At 46.2% G+C, this 17,487-nt stretch overlaps 1 protein-coding gene across 7 annotated transcripts in view; it reads right to left on the reverse strand.

The window, feature by feature from the left end:
• EML4 (EMAP like 4) overlaps positions 1 to 17,487 on the reverse strand; it is a 720,824-nt gene that overhangs the window by 445,085 nt on the left and 258,252 nt on the right. For 2 of the 7 annotated variants that reach the window (XM_078649704.1, XM_078649701.1), the window contains exon 1: positions 9,284 to 9,489. The exons of 4 other annotated variants lie outside the window; for them this stretch is intronic. In XM_078649704.1, coding sequence (XP_078505830.1) covers positions 9,284 to 9,308 — 25 coding nt within the window. In that variant the 5' untranslated portion in view covers positions 9,309 to 9,489. Of the gene's footprint in view, positions 1 to 9,283; positions 9,532 to 17,487 lie in introns of those variants that run through there. One more of the 7 variants, XM_078649699.1, reaches the window with a different exon arrangement.

The following is a 17,487-nucleotide window of genomic DNA, read 5'->3' on the forward strand; positions in this document are numbered from 1 at the left end:
CAGGAGAGGCGCCACGCGCCAAGGTCTGTCCCAAGGATGGACTAAGGGACCCGTTCCTGGGGCCGTGGCAAGGAGCGTCCGGCCACCATCAACCAGAGGCCCGGCCCAAAGACGGACGGGACGTTTCTTTTTTCTTCCATAATGGCAGCGACAACACTGGGGGGGGATGTCTTGCACATGCCTCCGACCCGCCCCCCTCGTCCTCATCGCCTGGTCCGGCCATAACAAATGTCAAGTGAGACGCCGTGGGGTGCACTGGGAGGGAGAGACGGTGCAAACAAGCCTCTCCCGCCTCCCCAGGTGGAGGCTTCCCAGCTGCACCCTCAGCGCTCCAGGCGCCCAGAAAAGGGTTCTTCCACTGTGGCGATGCTGCAACGCCTCGCCCGGCAGGGTGGAGCCCGTCCGCTCATTTGACCCCGCGATCGCCGGTAGCTGCCGAACTCTCAAAATGGCGATCGACCTGGCAAGAGCGGGCCCAGCATGAAGGAATGGCCCGGTCACTTGTTGACTCCACCATCATAGTTCTCCACGACCTTGAAGATTCTAGAGGAGCCGCGGGAGTCCCCGACCCCCGCAGATACCCCCGATGGGGAATGACTGCCATGATTGCCCACGAAACGATGGAAATGCAGCCGCAGGACGTCGGCGCTCCCATGCTGGCGCCAGCCTCAGTTTGAATGACTAGAATCCTGCAGACTACAGTTCGGATCAGTTCCGGTGAAAGCACAGTATGACCCGGTAGGAACATTGTTGCCTCCCTCCCCTTTTGATTGATGGTTCAGACCACCGATCCCTTCTTTTACCCTTTAACGGAACTTTTGGACTGCCAAAAGAAGCTCTGGGCCAACCACGAGTTAGTAAAGATTTAGACTATGCCTGGTTCTGCCTGACTGCACCCAAAATGGCGCCGATGCAAATGAAACTTCCAACTCCTTGTTGTACCCCGATTGTTCAGCCCTGGTGTCATGAGATATGTATGAAGGGTTTTTTAACCACATGAATTGATATAGGATGTGTACTGATTATATGTTCGGACAATTAATTGATTCAGGATGTGTACTGTCAGTTCGGGAAAAGAATTGATATGGGATGGGTACTGGTTATATGTTCGGACAATGAATTGATATTGGATGGGTACTGATTATGTGTTCAGACAGTAAATTGACATCAGATGGGTACTGATTGAACATTCGGACAATGAATTGTTGTTAAGTTTGACGCATCATGATTATTGAAAGTTCGAAGCCCAACACTTATGACACTCGCTCACACTGAAGTCTCGACATGATTTTATTGCGCTTTTCGCACTTTTTATTATGAAATAAACGACCGCCGACTCCACTAAAGTTTTTACTAATAAAGTATCCCCACATCTACAGTTCCAGCCTGCTCCGTGGCCGGCCCACGGGGTTGTAGGCCCATATTTATGCACCGACATTCTTATTAAAGATTTTTGGAAAAAGCAAACGTAGTTGTCACGTGTGAATTGGTAATTTTCGAATAAATGACCACTGTTTAAAGGATTAAAAAGTATAGTACGTAGAAATATTGCAAACATGAAGGGTCCAAGTTTTCGTTGTGTGCGTTTTTCCTTTTTGTACAGCCAAAAAGCAACCGCTAAAGATCCTGGTGTTTAGCCTATACTTTATGTGCTACCTGTATAAAAAGAGTCACACTAACAGTCCACCGGGGCTTAAACGCCCAGTTGGCAGGGACTGCATCCCGTGGAGATAGGCCGAGTATGCAGTAAGTAAAAGCCTTTCTGGGTTTATGCACGCTAAATGTGTCTATCAATGTAGCCCCTGCCCCCTTCTTTTTCCCTCTCTCTGCAGGTCACATCGGAATATCGATCAATGTATGAAAACGGTGATCTAGCGGACGAAGAGACGGGAAAAAGGGTTTGATTATGGTACCTAACCGCAACTAGCAAACCATGACTATTTTCTCTCCCTGAACTTAGCACCTGGGAGGGCAGCCCGAAGGGGAAACCACAAAATATAACTTCGCTTGGCACCCCGAATAGTACAACTAAAATGACGTGCGCTAATGAATGAGCATCCTACAATTAATTAAATAGGGAAAGTTTAAGGAATATTTTGAGGTGAGGTACATTTAAAATCTACTGCATTCTTCTTCGCACCCTCCTAGACATGTAACTCCAAGCTGCCCCATTGTTCTCCAACTGACACCAACCGTTGTCTCAGCCTGGAAACGCATTTGCTAAAAATGACTCGAATAAACCACCGTGAGCATTAGCCCGACCAGGTTAGTTCATGACCAATTGCCAAAGGCGTAAGTGTGTACAATCAAAGCCACCAGTAAGGGCAGCCGACGGTTAAAAGAGAAGAAAAAGGTAAAAAGAGCTTAGGATGCTAAGAATGCACAGCATACAGAAAGGGATAATTTTGGCCAATAACTGTTTTATGTTTTGTCTTGGATTTTTGTACATAATACATGTACTGTCTTCTCCGCCTAAGTTTGTGTATACGTGATGCATGGATCTACGTCATCCCTCTGTCTGTATTTCCGTAGTACTTAATCCCTGTTGTTCTGTGTGCACTGAATGGCCCATTGTTGTATCGTTGTATATATATCTCCCTCTCCCTCTCCCTCTCTCTCTCTCTCCCTCTCTCCCTCTCTCCCTCTCTCCCTCTCTCCCTCTCTCCCTCTCTCCCTCTCTCCCTCTCCCTCTCCCCCTCCCCCTCTCCCTCTCCCCCTCTCCCTCTCCCTCTCCCCCTCCCCCTCTCCCCCTCCCCCTCCCCCTCTCCCTCTCCCTCTCCCTCTCCCCCTCCCCCTCCCCCTCTTTCCTTGTATGGTAACGTTGTGCCCCTCCCGGCACAACACCTAATTGGGTTTCCTCGAACACAAAGGTGTTTGGAAAAATTGACAGGAACTAAAACGACTGTAACTTGCCATATTACTACCTCTCCTTTCTGCAAAACAATAGAACCCGAGTTGGTCATGAAAGAAAGGACGGGTCAGACGACTAACGTCCCCTAATCTGGCCTTTATAGGGGGACTATAACGTCAATGGCCTCCTGTTTCTCAGTTCGCTAAAAATGCAATTCCCAATGCACAGATTACTTCGCTCCTCTGCACTTAAGTGTGGATGTCCAGAGTACCCCTACTTCTCCCGATCGACCCCAGCTCCCTGTCCAAAACGTCCCCTTTTCCCCGACTAACCCCAGCTTCATGTCATCTACCCTCGAAAGCGAAATTGATGACCTTGATTAACGTTCACTCCCCAAGAAAAGCCTGTTTTACGTGCACCCCCTCCCCCTTCTTCATGACGATAACGCCCCGCTTACCAGAGTTAGCCGACCCCGAAGGGAAATGTAAGACTGTCGATACTTGGGTTAAAAGGAAAGGCGAGTCTCTACATAAGGACTCGACTTTGAGTTTGATATAATACACCATGTATAAAAGTCCAATTTCTCTCACCATACGTCGCGAATGAACACCAAACAGGGTTATGAATTCCATAGCAATGCACTCCTGCAGACTCCATAAGTGACGACTTCTGACTGTGACCGATGAACGTATCCCCCACCTACATAGGATTGGGGACGGAATTGAGATGTATAAATATCTTCTCCTGCTAGTCTTTCTAAAACTTGTTTTCTACCCATTCAAAGATACAATCACCGGAGGAGAGGAGCTGGACGTGACGCACAGCCTGGCCACAGATCATGAAGCACATGTGACCGCAACCAAAGGTGGAGCCGCAGAGCAACGAGACGCGGGACGAGGCACAACTCTCAAACTCGGCAGATGAAAGAATGAAGGGCTACCTTGAAGCCCTCGACTTGCTGACCCACTCGTGCCTGAAGTCCCCGTCCCCTTTTGAGTCCGACTGATGGGCCTGCCTGCTCATTGTCCTTTGCTCCCTTGGTCTCTTGGTGTGTTCGAAGATCTGGCCCCACTCCGCCCTCTCTTCCCTCGATTATTCAACAAACTCTTTCATATAAACTTTTGACTATGGACTGGGATTTTGCCACGGAAAAAGAAAGACACGCAGGTGCCCAGCATGAGGCACCCCTAAGAAAATGAGTTAGGACCCACCCCTTGACTAGTTGTTTACATCGAATTGCATTCCTCCCTCAATTTTTACTGCTTACAAAAATGTTTCATCGGTCACCCATGTATCTAGCTTTCCAAAGTACTGATAAGACCCGAAGGTATCAGATTACTCTTAATTAATGTCATCGGAGAAAAAGTCTGAACTTGATTCTGTAATGTTTCGGAACCTCTTTTCTTGACTCCGACTAAATATTATGCCGATCTCTAGGCTTGTATGAAGAACCCAACAAATGTAAATTAACATGTAGTGCATTCTGCCTATCGCATCGACTATGTAGAATTTGAACTTGCTTATGTAAAAAAGCGGCGACTGTTGAAAATAGCAATGTGTATGTACATAAGCGGCGTTCATTTGTGTTCACAGTACCCCTTGTTGTAAGCAGAACGGATATCGCTAAAACACTGACTGTGTTATCCCGCTAGCATAGACCCATGCACACACGTACACGACAGCCATTTTAGGTATCATGGTCTCCTTGTTCACGATCGATCGTCGTCACACTTCCCTGACCCTGCAAGCTTCCCCCATGCTCCCTGACCGCCCCCGCTCTCACATGTACAAGTCATGAGCACCTCCCCTCCCGCATGACTCTGTCTCTAGGGATCACACCCCGCGCCTGACCAACACCTCCTTTCCTTTCATGAATACCCCTCTTTGGATAAACCCTTTCTCTACGCTCGATTTTCCACACTGACCTTTTCTTTCATGAATATCTCTCCTTTGATGACCTCTTCCTCTGAACCTAATTGTTTGCACGGACCGCTGGTCATCCCTTAGCCCGAGGATACAGTTTATTGCCCACCACTGTATGCACTCGTCTCTCTTGAAAGAAGCCACTATTGATCATGGCCACCCCACCCCCTGAGATTCGATCAGGCACACACATTCCAATGGAATCAGCAGAACACTCAGCTGCGTGACAGCCCCCTCCTATTGCATGGAGGATAAGGGCCCCTACTGTAGCCACGTGTTGGAATATCTTCATACTTCTCAATGTCTTGATTGTAATAAAGGATGCCTGTGTGCCACAAACCTGTGTATAAAAGGCGAAGCCTCAGAGAAACTTGTTAGAGCACCTCCCGAAGACACTATGTGAGTGTCCCAAATGACATGCTCTCCTCATGAGAAATAAACCTTTTTCCTTGTCTTCCTGCTTCCAGTGCCCGTCTCTTCATTTGGTAATTATTTACGATGGAATCTAAGAGGCACCTTGCGCCAGCAGCCTGGGCATCCGGTTCGTTATGGGCTGACTTTTCCACAGGGGGTCGCTGACATCACGACAGGAAGTGACGTCACGAAAGGTGGCTTGCACCATCAGACTCATTGCCTTCCCTCGCTAACCCCCTAGATGCGATTGCATCAGAGAAGCTAGCGCCTGAGCAGCGTTCTGAATGAGCTCCGATCTTGCCCAAGAGAGGCCAAAGAGTGAATGTGTGGCTCCATTTGCTCCAGTTATCGAGCTCCCGTTAAAATAAGTGGGGGGACGCCGTCCACCCGCGTGGTACCCTGGCTCGAGCCCTGCTGTGTGAGAGAAGTCCGATTCAGAAAAGGGGGGTGGTGATGAACAGAGTGTCTGAATTAAGCAGACCACTCTTACCCAGTCCAAAGATCAGGGCTTGATCCATCACCGTTATTTATCTCACTGCCCCATCCCAGCTCAGAACCTGGCTATATGCAAATTAGTCTGTCCCTGGCCCAGTGCATCATGGGAACAGGGCAGACCAAACTACCAAGCCAATTCTTCACCAGAAAGGAGACAAGCTACCGGGGACCGGTTTCTGGCATTTCAGCCTCTTCGGCCCGGCTTGCTTGAATCCTGATGGAGCAGTGAGAAAGGGACTCATGTCTGAGTATACCCTGCCACACCTATAGTGGCCAAAAACGATTCAGAAAAGGGGGTGGTGATGAACAGAGTGTCTGAATTAAGCAGACCACTCTTACCCAGTCCAAAGATCAGGGCTTGATCCATCACCGTTATTTATCTCACTGCCCTATCCCAGCTCAGAACCTGGCTATATGCAAATTAGTCTGTCCCTGGCCCAGTGCATCATGGGAACAGGGCAGACCAAACTACCAAGCCAATTCTTCACCAGAAAGGAGACAAGCTACCGGGGACCGGTTTCTGGCATTTCAGCCTCTTCGGCCCGGCTTGCTTGAATCCTGATGGAGCAGTGAGAAAGGGACTCATGTCTGAGTATACCCTGCCACACCTATAGTGGCCAAAAACGATTCAGAAAAGGGGGTGGTGATGAACAGAGTGTCTGAATTAAGCAGACCACTCTTACCCAGTCCAAAGATCAGGGCTTGATCCATCACCGTTATTTATCTCACTGCCCCATCCCAGCTCAGAACCTGGCTATATGCAAATTAGTCTGTCCCTGGCCCAGTGCATCATGGGAACAGGGCAGACCAAACTACCAAGCCAATTCTTCACCAGAAAGGAGACAAGCTACCGGGGACCGGTTTCTGGCATTTCAGCCTCTTCGGCCCGGCTTGCTTGAATCCTGATGGAGCAGTGAGAAAGGGACTCATGTCTGAGTATACCCTGCCACACCTATAGTGGCCAAAAACGATTCAGAAAAGGGGGTGGTGATGAACAGAGTGTCTGAATTAAGCAGACCACTCTTACCCAGTCCAAAGATCAGGGCTTGATCCATCACCGTTATTTATCTCACTGCCCCATCCCAGCTCAGAACCTGGCTATATGCAAATTAGTCTGTCCCTGGCCCAGTGCATCATGGGAACAGGGCAGACCAAACTACCAAGCCAATTCTTCACCAGAAAGGAGACAAGCTACCGGGGACCGGTTTCTGGCATTTCAGCCTCTTCGGCCCGGCTTGCTTGAATCCTGATGGAGCAGTGAGAAAGGGACTCATGTCTGAGTATACCCTGCCACACCTATAGTGGCCAAAAACGATTCAGAAAAGGGGGTGGTGATGAACAGAGTGTCTGAATTAAGCAGACCACTCTTACCCAGTCCAAAGATCAGGGCTTGATCCATCACCGTTATTTATCTCACTGCCCCATCCCAGCTCAGAACCTGGCTATATGCAAATTAGTCTGTCCCTGGCCCAGTGCATCATGGGAACAGGGCAGACCAAACTACCAAGCCAATTCTTCACCAGAAAGGAGACAAGCTACCGGGGACCGGTTTCTGGCATTTCAGCCTCTTCGGCCCGGCTTGCTTGAATCCTGATGGAGCAGTGAGAAAGGGACTCATGTCTGAGTATACCCTGCCACACCTATAGTGGCCAAAAACGATTCAGAAAAGGGGGTGGTGATGAACAGAGTGTCTGAATTAAGCAGACCACTCTTACCCAGTCCAAAGATCAGGGCTTGATCCATCACCGTTATTTATCTCACTGCCCCATCCCAGCTCAGAACCTGGCTATATGCAAATTAGTCTGTCCCTGGCCCAGTGCATCATGGGAACAGGGCAGACCAAACTACCAAGCCAATTCTTCACCAGAAAGGAGACAAGCTACCGGGGACCGGTTTCTGGCATTTCAGCCTCTTCGGCCCGGCTTGCTTGAATCCTGATGGAGCAGTGAGAAAGGGACTCATGTCTGAGTATACCCTGCCACACCTATAGTGGCCAAAAACGATTCAGAAAAGGGGGTGGTGATGAACAGAGTGTCTGAATTAAGCAGACCACTCTTACCCAGTCCAAAGATCAGGGCTTGATCCATCACCGTTATTTATCTCACTGCCCCATCCCAGCTCAGAACCTGGCTATATGCAAATTAGTCTGTCCCTGGCCCAGTGCATCATGGGAACAGGGCAGACCAAACTACCAAGCCAATTCTTCACCAGAAAGGAGACAAGCTACCGGGGACCGGTTTCTGGCATTTCAGCCTCTTCGGCCCGGCTTGCTTGAATCCTGATGGAGCAGTGAGAAAGGGACTCATGTCTGAGTATACCCTGCCACACCTATAGTGGCCAAAAACGATTCAGAAAAGGGGGTGGTGATGAACAGAGTGTCTGAATTAAGCAGACCACTCTTACCCAGTCCAAAGATCAGGGCTTGATCCATCACCGTTATTTATCTCACTGCCCCATCCCAGCTCAGAACCTGGCTATATGCAAATTAGTCTGTCCCTGGCCCAGTGCATCATGGGAACAGGGCAGACCAAACTACCAAGCCAATTCTTCACCAGAAAGGAGACAAGCTACCGGGGACCGGTTTCTGGCATTTCAGCCTCTTCGGCCCGGCTTGCTTGAATCCTGATGGAGCAGTGAGAAAGGGACTCATGTCTGAGTATACCCTGCCACACCTATAGTGGCCAAAAACGATTCAGAAAAGGGGGTGGTGATGAACAGAGTGTCTGAATTAAGCAGACCACTCTTACCCAGTCCAAAGATCAGGGCTTGATCCATCACCGTTATTTATCTCACTGCCCCATCCCAGCTCAGAACCTGGCTATATGCAAATTAGTCTGTCCCTGGCCCAGTGCATCATGGGAACAGGGCAGACCAAACTACCAAGCCAATTCTTCACCAGAAAGGAGACAAGCTACCGGGGACCGGTTTCTGGCATTTCAGCCTCTTCGGCCCGGCTTGCTTGAATCCTGATGGAGCAGTGAGAAAGGGACTCATGTCTGAGTATACCCTGCCACACCTATAGTGGCCAAAAACGATTCAGAAAAGGGGGTGGTGGTGAAGTCCAGCGTGCCAAGTTTTTCCTTTGTACTCAGGGACTTGCCCTCCTGTTTATCCCAAAATAAAATCGGTGCTAGAAGTCCCATAAAGGAAAGCTAAACGTTGTCCTCCACGAATTACTCACACACGACGGACCTGGGAAATTTGAGCGGTCTACAAACCAGTAAACATCCATTTACCAGTCCACACAAACTAAAACATGCTGAACAAAAGGAAGATTAGCAGCAGGTGTTTTATGAATGATCCACATTTTACAATGCAAAGATGTGCCCAATATGCTTCACTTTCACTCATTAAAAGCACATTTCTCTAAGAGCAAGGTCACCACCTATGCTTATACAAACTACAAGTGACAGGGCGTTCACTGCACGTGTCACATTTGCCCAGATGCCTTTATTTATGTATCTGGGTCTGCACAGCGCCTACGAGCCGACTCTTCTCGTCGCTCTCACTCACGAGCACTCAAACTCACACCTCTCCACCTGTACTCTAAATATACATTTCCATCTAGCACTACGAAAATGGTGCTGTAATGCAACTTACCACAGTGATTGTGAAGAGAAGCCATGTGGGCACACACACAGCGCACGTGGGCTGGCCACTGGGGGTCCTTTTAGAAAGTTTCAAAAATGGATGCGGCGTCGCTGCGCATTCATCTCTCCGCCGCGCAGCCCCGGCAAACTGTACTTAACGACAGCTGCGAGCAAAGGTTGCACCTGAATTATTGAAGCTGCACGGAGAGGTGTGGCAGCAGAAACCCGACACAACTGGGTCACGTGGACGCCTCTTTTGGAAAAAACTGCTTCCTGAACGCGAGCGCAACAGGGCCCTTTTGTTCGCGCGCTCACAATTTCTGCAAACCAACGCGCCTCCGAGGGGACTAGAGAATAAACGCGGCAGGTGGAAAGCCGCAACTTTTTTCTTGAATTGCAAACAAAGCATTTACATATGAAACACATTTGAGACCCCTGCGAGGGAACACATTCTATAGAATCTACTTTTGACAAGTAAACTAACGACAAAGATCAAGTAACATGCGTAGGAGTCGCACTGAGCTGCTAATAACCTTAAACAAACCAGCCGGTGACAAAACATTGAACGGCCGCCATAGAACCAATGTTTGAACACACAAGTCGGGATCTAGATAACGTTTCTGAAAGAAACGCCATTTTGGCCCAGGATATATGCAAGATCTCTGGGGGCCCAGGGAGAGCACGTTAAAGGAATTCACCCCTTCCAAGCAGTCAGAACTTTCACAGTTTGCCTCTTTCGATCTAGAGCTGCAAATGACAGCATTAAAAGTGACAGGAAATCGAGTCATAGTGTGAAGGGAAAGCTCATTTTGTTAACTAACTTCTGGTTCCAAAATAGACCACCTCACTAGAAACCGCACTAGAAACAAGTGACTTAACTGAATGAGGTGTAAAAAAAAAATCTATGTGGGAGGAAACGACTTGCCAATACCTCTCTTTCCTGCGCTACGCCAACATCTGCAATCCTACCATCGGGGTGTGGTACTTTTAGCTGTAACATACACCCCGGCGAACTGGGAGCACAATAAGAGAGCGCTCACCTGGTTGTACCTCTGGAGGAATTTCAGCTCCCACCCTTTGCCCAGGAGGCGTTACCTCGTCATCTCATTCCATATATTTGGAAATGCAATTGACCTTCTACAGAGTGCTGCCTTGCCATTCTCACATGAGGCTCCTTCGCTTCAGAGCCGGAGTAATTACAAAGAAAGGATCGTCCCACAATCTCCATATTTCCTCTGCCTTCTGGGTAAGTACTACAGGCTCCAGAGGGACCGGGAACAGGAGACGTCGCTGTGCCCATACCAGGTGGCACTGCCTTTACTGGGGCTCTTCCATGCTCTTGTTTCGCTCTCTGCTGCGGCTGAAAGGCGAGGAAAGGTGTAGGTGTTGGAAATGGCCTAAGTCTCATTCTGCCTTCCTCATGCACTAGAATTTAGAGGTGCGGTGGCTACTGGGACCCAACCAATACCCAATTCAAGTATCCAACTCTTCTCCAGAGATGCCAGATTAAGGCGCCTCGTACAACTAGATCTGGAAGACTGCAGCTCTTCTACTTTTTGGGTTGTGTGCACTAAGAGTGTGGTGCTTGCTCTCTCTGCTTCAGTGTGTAGTCCTGGGACGAAGAAGGGGAAATGGATTTAATGAAGGTTACTAAGTGCTTACTGCAGTGGGGATAGGAAGAGTACAAACAGCAGATGGAGGCTGTGCATTCCAACCATGCGCTAAGATGCGCTGGGAACACTGAAAGAAGTGATCAGGGCCAGCTTTAGTGCTGGTGGTGCATGGTGCGACAATCTTTTTTGGCCTTCCAAATGACCACCTTTTCCATGGATTCCTTCACTACCACCCTGCAACAGTGCCCATCATCTCTCTATAGCCCTCTCGCAAATGCATTTAATTTGTTTCATAGAGTTGTTTATACCAGTGCAGGGTGTCAGAGCACTTTACATGACACAAACTATAGAGACCATGATTCATACGTGTGTGAATCCGTCGATAGGAAATGTTACACAAGTCAAAGAGGATTACAAGGTATAGGGATCACGTCATCCATTCTAAAGGGCAGTATATTTGAAGAGTGGCTGGTCTGGAGAAGTACACATTTAGGATATAAAACATACCACATTATGTAGTTTGCATGCAGCTCTCTGGTGGCAGTTCTCATGTGTTATATTAGGATTGTAACTTAAGAACAGCATTTAACAACAGGATCTCTGTGACAAAGGAAGTATCCCGCTGAGCTATTCACATAAATACAATTCTGTGATTGGCATGGTACATGCTCTTTGCAGCAGGTATGTTAGCCCTGTGCGGATCTTTATGAGTCAAAATTGCCATTTGACAAAACTTTGTTCTCTCTCCAACAGGAGTCTTAGTCGCCGACATTATCTTGACATTTTTTATGTTACCTGAAATCTAGTGGATGCACAGGGAACTCTCAGAAGCTGCTTTTAAACCAATAAGTTATTTTGTATCACAGCACTTCTCTGCTATCAAACTCATCGCCCGGTAAAGCTGCACCGGTCACACCACCATAAAATCAGCCCGGGGGAGAGGATATGTGTTAGGACATATGCCTAACATGCCTGGCCCCGTTCCACTCTAGGTATCAATTAAATATACCTGTATCTAAGCAGTCTGCTTGATGGCCCATCTTTTCCAAAATCCAACATCCCTTCAACCCAACTCTGAAGTGCAGTAAAATTGTTATGTGTGTTATTAAAGCAAATGTCGGAAGCTCGGCAAGTACACAACTGAGGAGATGTGATGAAACAGCGTCTAATCTTAAACCATGAATTTACCACAGAACAACACCTGTATTAAGACATGGTAGATGCTCTAATGTAAGACTTGGAAGGCATTTCAGGATCACCCTTGGTCAATGTCTTTAAGACAGGTGAACTCCAAGGCCTATGCATGTCCTATTACCTGAGCCTGACCAGTGGGTAGATGACTACAAAGAGATTGTAGATAGAAAACTGCTCAAAATCGTGCTAAATGGAAACGTGATGAGATGATCTGGTTACAAACGAGGTAAGCACAGGCAGTAAGACCAACCTCTGACCTGTGGTGTAACCAGGAGCTCTGAAATGAGGGCTCGAGGCCAACAAATTGGGCAAACCCGTTGCCATGGAAAGGCATCGAGGTGTCCAAGAAAAAAGCATGTGAATTTTAACTGTGAAAACAGCGAGTTTAGATGTTTGATCTCTTCGATTTGTGAAGAAACATAGACTACGCCAATAGGCCTACCTTGGAAATGTTACCTCATGCATAAAACACGGACACACAGATGTGCACTTGTACATGTTGAACTTCAAACTACAATAAAAATAGGATTGCCAACAAAACACATCATGCTCCCAACATTGGAAGCAACATACACTTCAAGTTGAAAAATCAAACCATCTACAAAATTCCATTCAACAGCCAATGTCTGAAAAGGATTACCCCAAAGCCCCTCTGAATATTTTGCATATGTTGTATACTGTGTGCAGTTTTTCCTTTGTGTGTTTCATGTAGCTGTGCGATCACAGACTCGTCAGATACCTAAAGCAGCCTAAAGCCAGACCTAAAAGGGAGTATACTACAGAGAAGCCAGCAAACCCGAGAGTAGACGGGCTTTGCATGGACAGTGTCACATACACACATGCTGCCAAATGGACTGTGCAAATGCACCCCCTTTAAATAATGAGAGATGGACATAGGGGTCTTTCCCTACACACGACCCTGCGAGCCTGATTGTCGCAGATGGAACTCCCCTCCCACCTTAGCCTTACTCTAACAGTTCTACCCTTGCTCCATCAGCTGCCTTTCACTGGGTCTCCAGCAATTAATAATTACAACAAAATGTAGTCCCTTAGAGGCACAGTTTCTCATACAAAGATATGCACAAAAACACTTTACATACAGTTTATCATCATCTACCCCTATATAGATGTGATAAATAGTTTTTTCTTATTTCAAGCATTCTTCTAAAACAGAGAAACTAAGGAACTTTTGGCTGACTTCCACGTCAAACCACCTTAACCTCACTAAGAAAAGGTAGATACATTTACAGAATGCAAACAAACATACATTATACAACTGTTAAAATAGCAACATCGAATCCTAAGGGAGGTCATGCCAAAATCAGTGGAATAAAATGTATTTCTCTGTCCATTTATAGTTATTATGCTAATTTCTTTAAATGCATTTTAAAGGTACATCAGCAAGATATACTCTGCATTCCTAACACCTGTTGGTAATAGTTCAAGTAAAAACTTGTCAATTTTTCAGTCTCAATTTCTTCTTGAACAATAATTCCAGGCAATCGGATCAAATACGATTTCTCATAAGTGTCAAATACTTTGTTCCCCTTTGCATGGGGGAGTCATCCATGAACCCCCACCGAACTGACTATGCCACTGACATCTCTCACACAACTTCCTCATCTACATTGCCGCTCCCGGATCTTAAATCGCTTTCCCCATCAGCTTCACCCCTCGCTAATCATAAATCTATTCCACGCCCCTCACCAGCATTACCTTACGCTCAGCCAATCACCACCAGATTCCAGACCCAGTGGTCATCAGTTCCTTCTATCCCTCCGCAGTCATTGCCACTCCATCATAATCACATCATTCTGCCAAAAACCACTTCCATGTCTGTGCCACTCATCTACCACCCCCTTCAGCATTCCTAACGTCAAACTCTAGGCTAAGGGCTTTCCCTGCTGACCAAACAATAGCCATGTTTGCCCCCCACCTGTCTGTCAACCTGTTCCATGGCTTGTCAGTCTCTTCAACAGATTTTCAGTCACAGTTTTCCTGCCACCACTTGACACTTCATTCAACCACAAGTCTGTCTGCCCCAGTGTAGTCTCATCTCAAGGCAAAAGCAACCTCCATCTTTGAAGATGCAGTAAATAGTAACCTTTTTTTTCTTTTGCAGAAGCTTCTTTGTACCTGGCCAATCAATAAGACCCATGTAACACACTTTCCTAGTTCAGGACTGTTCACTGGGGCAGGAGAGTAATCTTAGCTGTGGTGTCATTGGTCCAGGGCTTCAGCAGCCACAGCGTCAGCTATAAGGCCCCCACTGACTCCAGCCAATCATTGTGTCGCCATTCAGATTTCAACCATCACAAAAAACACCTCTGTGATTTTCAACCAATCATTTTATTTCCTGGTATTTTGGGAAAACATCCAATCTTCTGTGTTCAGAATTTAAGGTGTTGTTTGGCATTGTCAGACCATAGAACACCAAAACATTTTGTGTCATGAGTTGTCGGACCTCAAAACTATGGAATACTAGCACGATTTCCATACCTTCTTTTAATCCTTTTCTAATCACGTATACTTCCCCCTACAATTACGTATTACTTATTGAACTGGTTTAACCGTTTTTGTATTGCACAACCTCGCCTTCCACTATCCTAAGAAGAACCATAACGTTCTGTCCCGTATTAGCAACAATAGGATATATTTTTTGTATTTTAAATGGAGCCTTTTCTCAACTCATGTAGTTTCAGGCCTATCCAAACGCACTCGTGTCTGCAAGGGCCTTCTGCCTTGCCCGTGTTCAAGGCTCATGATTATTTCCAACCGCAGACTTTAACATCCAAAATATAGAAAAAAGGTTTATTTAGTAATTGTTTGGCTACTTAGAATCTTTATCTATCAATAGCTGGAGATCATTGACCCAAAACATTTCACACAAGGCGACAGAGCCAGCTGAGAAGCAGGAAGCAGTGATGAAGAATGAATTAGGCCTAGTGATGGCAACATTTCAAAAGGGTAATTTTATTTAGATATGTTATTCCACTTTGGTTCCGTTTCTGGTTTCCAAAACCATTTCCATCCCTAATTTTCAAGCAACAACGTTATTCAATTTCTTTAGAATCATATCATAATCCAAAACCCATGAAAAATAAAGTCTCTGACCAGCAGACTTCATATACAGAAAACTGCTGTGCAACAGGTATGCATAGGCACCACAGTACTGCTGCCAACTGCATATATTTAATGTTATTATTAATATGCCAGCTTGTGAGCAAACACTGCACTGTTTGTATCATGTAATGTCTTCATATCAAACTCATTCCCAGAAGAAAACTGGCTGTAAATAGACGTGGTAGGGAAGAAATAAATAAATAGCGAATGAGAGGAAGCAAGAAACCGAAAGAGAAAGTGTGATGTTGTGGAGACGGTGAAGCAATATTGATGTTGCGATATTAGTCGGGGAGAGGGGTAATAGGAGACGCCTGTAGAAAGAAGCCTGAGAGGTAGAGAAAAACAGCAGAAAAGAAGTTGAAGTGAGAGATAGATCCAAGTAGATATATGCAGTCATAAATATCTAGAGGAAGCAGGGAAGGCACAGAAATAGCAGAAATACAATTACCCAGGTATGACTCCAAGACTGACATACAGAAAAAACACAGACAGGCAGAGATAAATTATAGAACTAGAAAAGCTAAAAGATCTCACCTTAAAGGTGCTAGCTCACCTTTTGGCTTTGCCAGTGCTTGATGCAGATACTGAAAAGCATGGACACCTTTTTTTGTGGCCGATACTGAACAGCATTGGCAAAAACAAAACAAATAGCCAAAACGTTCATCCGAAGCGTGTTAAAGTATAGATGCGTATCTGTTACCACGCTAGGGAACAAATGCAGCATCATACTGCAACTGCCATTTTGTTTCCAGCCTGACAACCACACCAAGCATTGATATTGTCCACAAACAATCTTTAGATAACAAACAGCTAAGATCAGCTTCTGGGTTTCCTTATATGAAATTAAATTGCTCATAACTCTCCAGCATGCTTTTGCCCACTTTGTGGTACAGAGCTTGCCTTTCTGGCTGTGCTTGATGACATTCCAATAGTAGCAGATGATAACTGGGCAAATGCCCTAATTTTACTTCGACCTGTTGGCAGTATTTGGCACGATGGGCCAGGGCATTCAGTAATGCGCTGCAAGCCATAGGGATTCATTACACTGTATTGAATTGGTTTACGTCTTTCCTGACCAACAGAAGTCAAAGGGCGATACTGGGTCAATTTTTCTTAACTCCCAATATCTTCTGGGGTGTCCCACAGAGTTCCAGAGTTTCGCCGTATTTGTTTAATATTTATGTTTGACTACATTGCGGACATTGTGGTATCATTCTTTGACTTTTTATACATACTCTGATGACACCCAATCGCTAAGGAGTGCCCATACTAAAAATTACCTTATTAAAGGGGTGTCTTATGGCGGTACACAACTGGATGGGCTAGATTGGTTCTGAGTGAATATATAGACAAGATTGAAATTCTCATTATGGGCACCTTTCAGTCCTCTTTGAAATTAATTGTCTGGCTGTCCAATTTTAGGGCTTGCCCTAAACCAGCTAATGTCTTTTAATGTTTGGGTATACACATGATTTTCTCCTGAAATCACTGCCAAATAGCTTCAGTTGTCCCTTCCTATGTTCACCATGCGCATTCTCCCACTGTTATCTTTTAAAAGCGAACACCTTGCTATCACGGCTGTCACCAGGTACAGACTGCATAACTGTGATAAACTGTACCTTCAAAAGAAAGTTTATCTAACTCAACACCTACAATCTTTTTGGTAAGTGGTTGGAGTCTCGCATTTGAGCCCTATCACATAACTGCAATTCCTGTCTTGGCTCCCAAATCAGCACCGAGTCCTCTTTAAGACATGGTCTAATCTTCTATGTTCTCTGTAACAACCTGCCTCATTTCATACCCAAACATTTGCAAAGTTACTCTCGTAACAGGCCACGTCATTGCTCCAACACAGTCCGCCTCTGCATTTAGAAGGTTTCATAAGGCTCGCTGCAGGTCATAGATTTGCGGTTCAAGCTTCCGCTCCTTGGAACAACCCTCCCAAAGAACTATAACTGATCTCCAATCACCTATCTTTCAGGGAGTCTCTTGAAACCTCGCTCTTCCACTTCCATTGTGCTTTTGCTGCCTGACCATCCCCTGTTGAAAGTGCCAGGAGACCTTTGGCCAAAAGTGCATTCTACAAAAATAGAAATTAAAACTTCAGCTGTGGATGAGACATAGGAAAGGAGACAGAAAAAATGGATGCTTCAGTAATTTTAAAATGCATGGACTATCCTCATTTTTTACCTAAACCAATTCTTCCATTGAGGCGTGCGTCCACATGCAGACTAACGATCCATGAAAGGATCTTTGTGAGATTAATGACCTGGCAAAGACACAC

This window comes from Lissotriton helveticus, chromosome 6 (assembly GCF_964261635.1).
Source record: "Lissotriton helveticus chromosome 6, aLisHel1.1, whole genome shotgun sequence".
Lineage (NCBI taxonomy): Eukaryota > Metazoa > Chordata > Amphibia > Caudata > Salamandridae > Lissotriton > Lissotriton helveticus.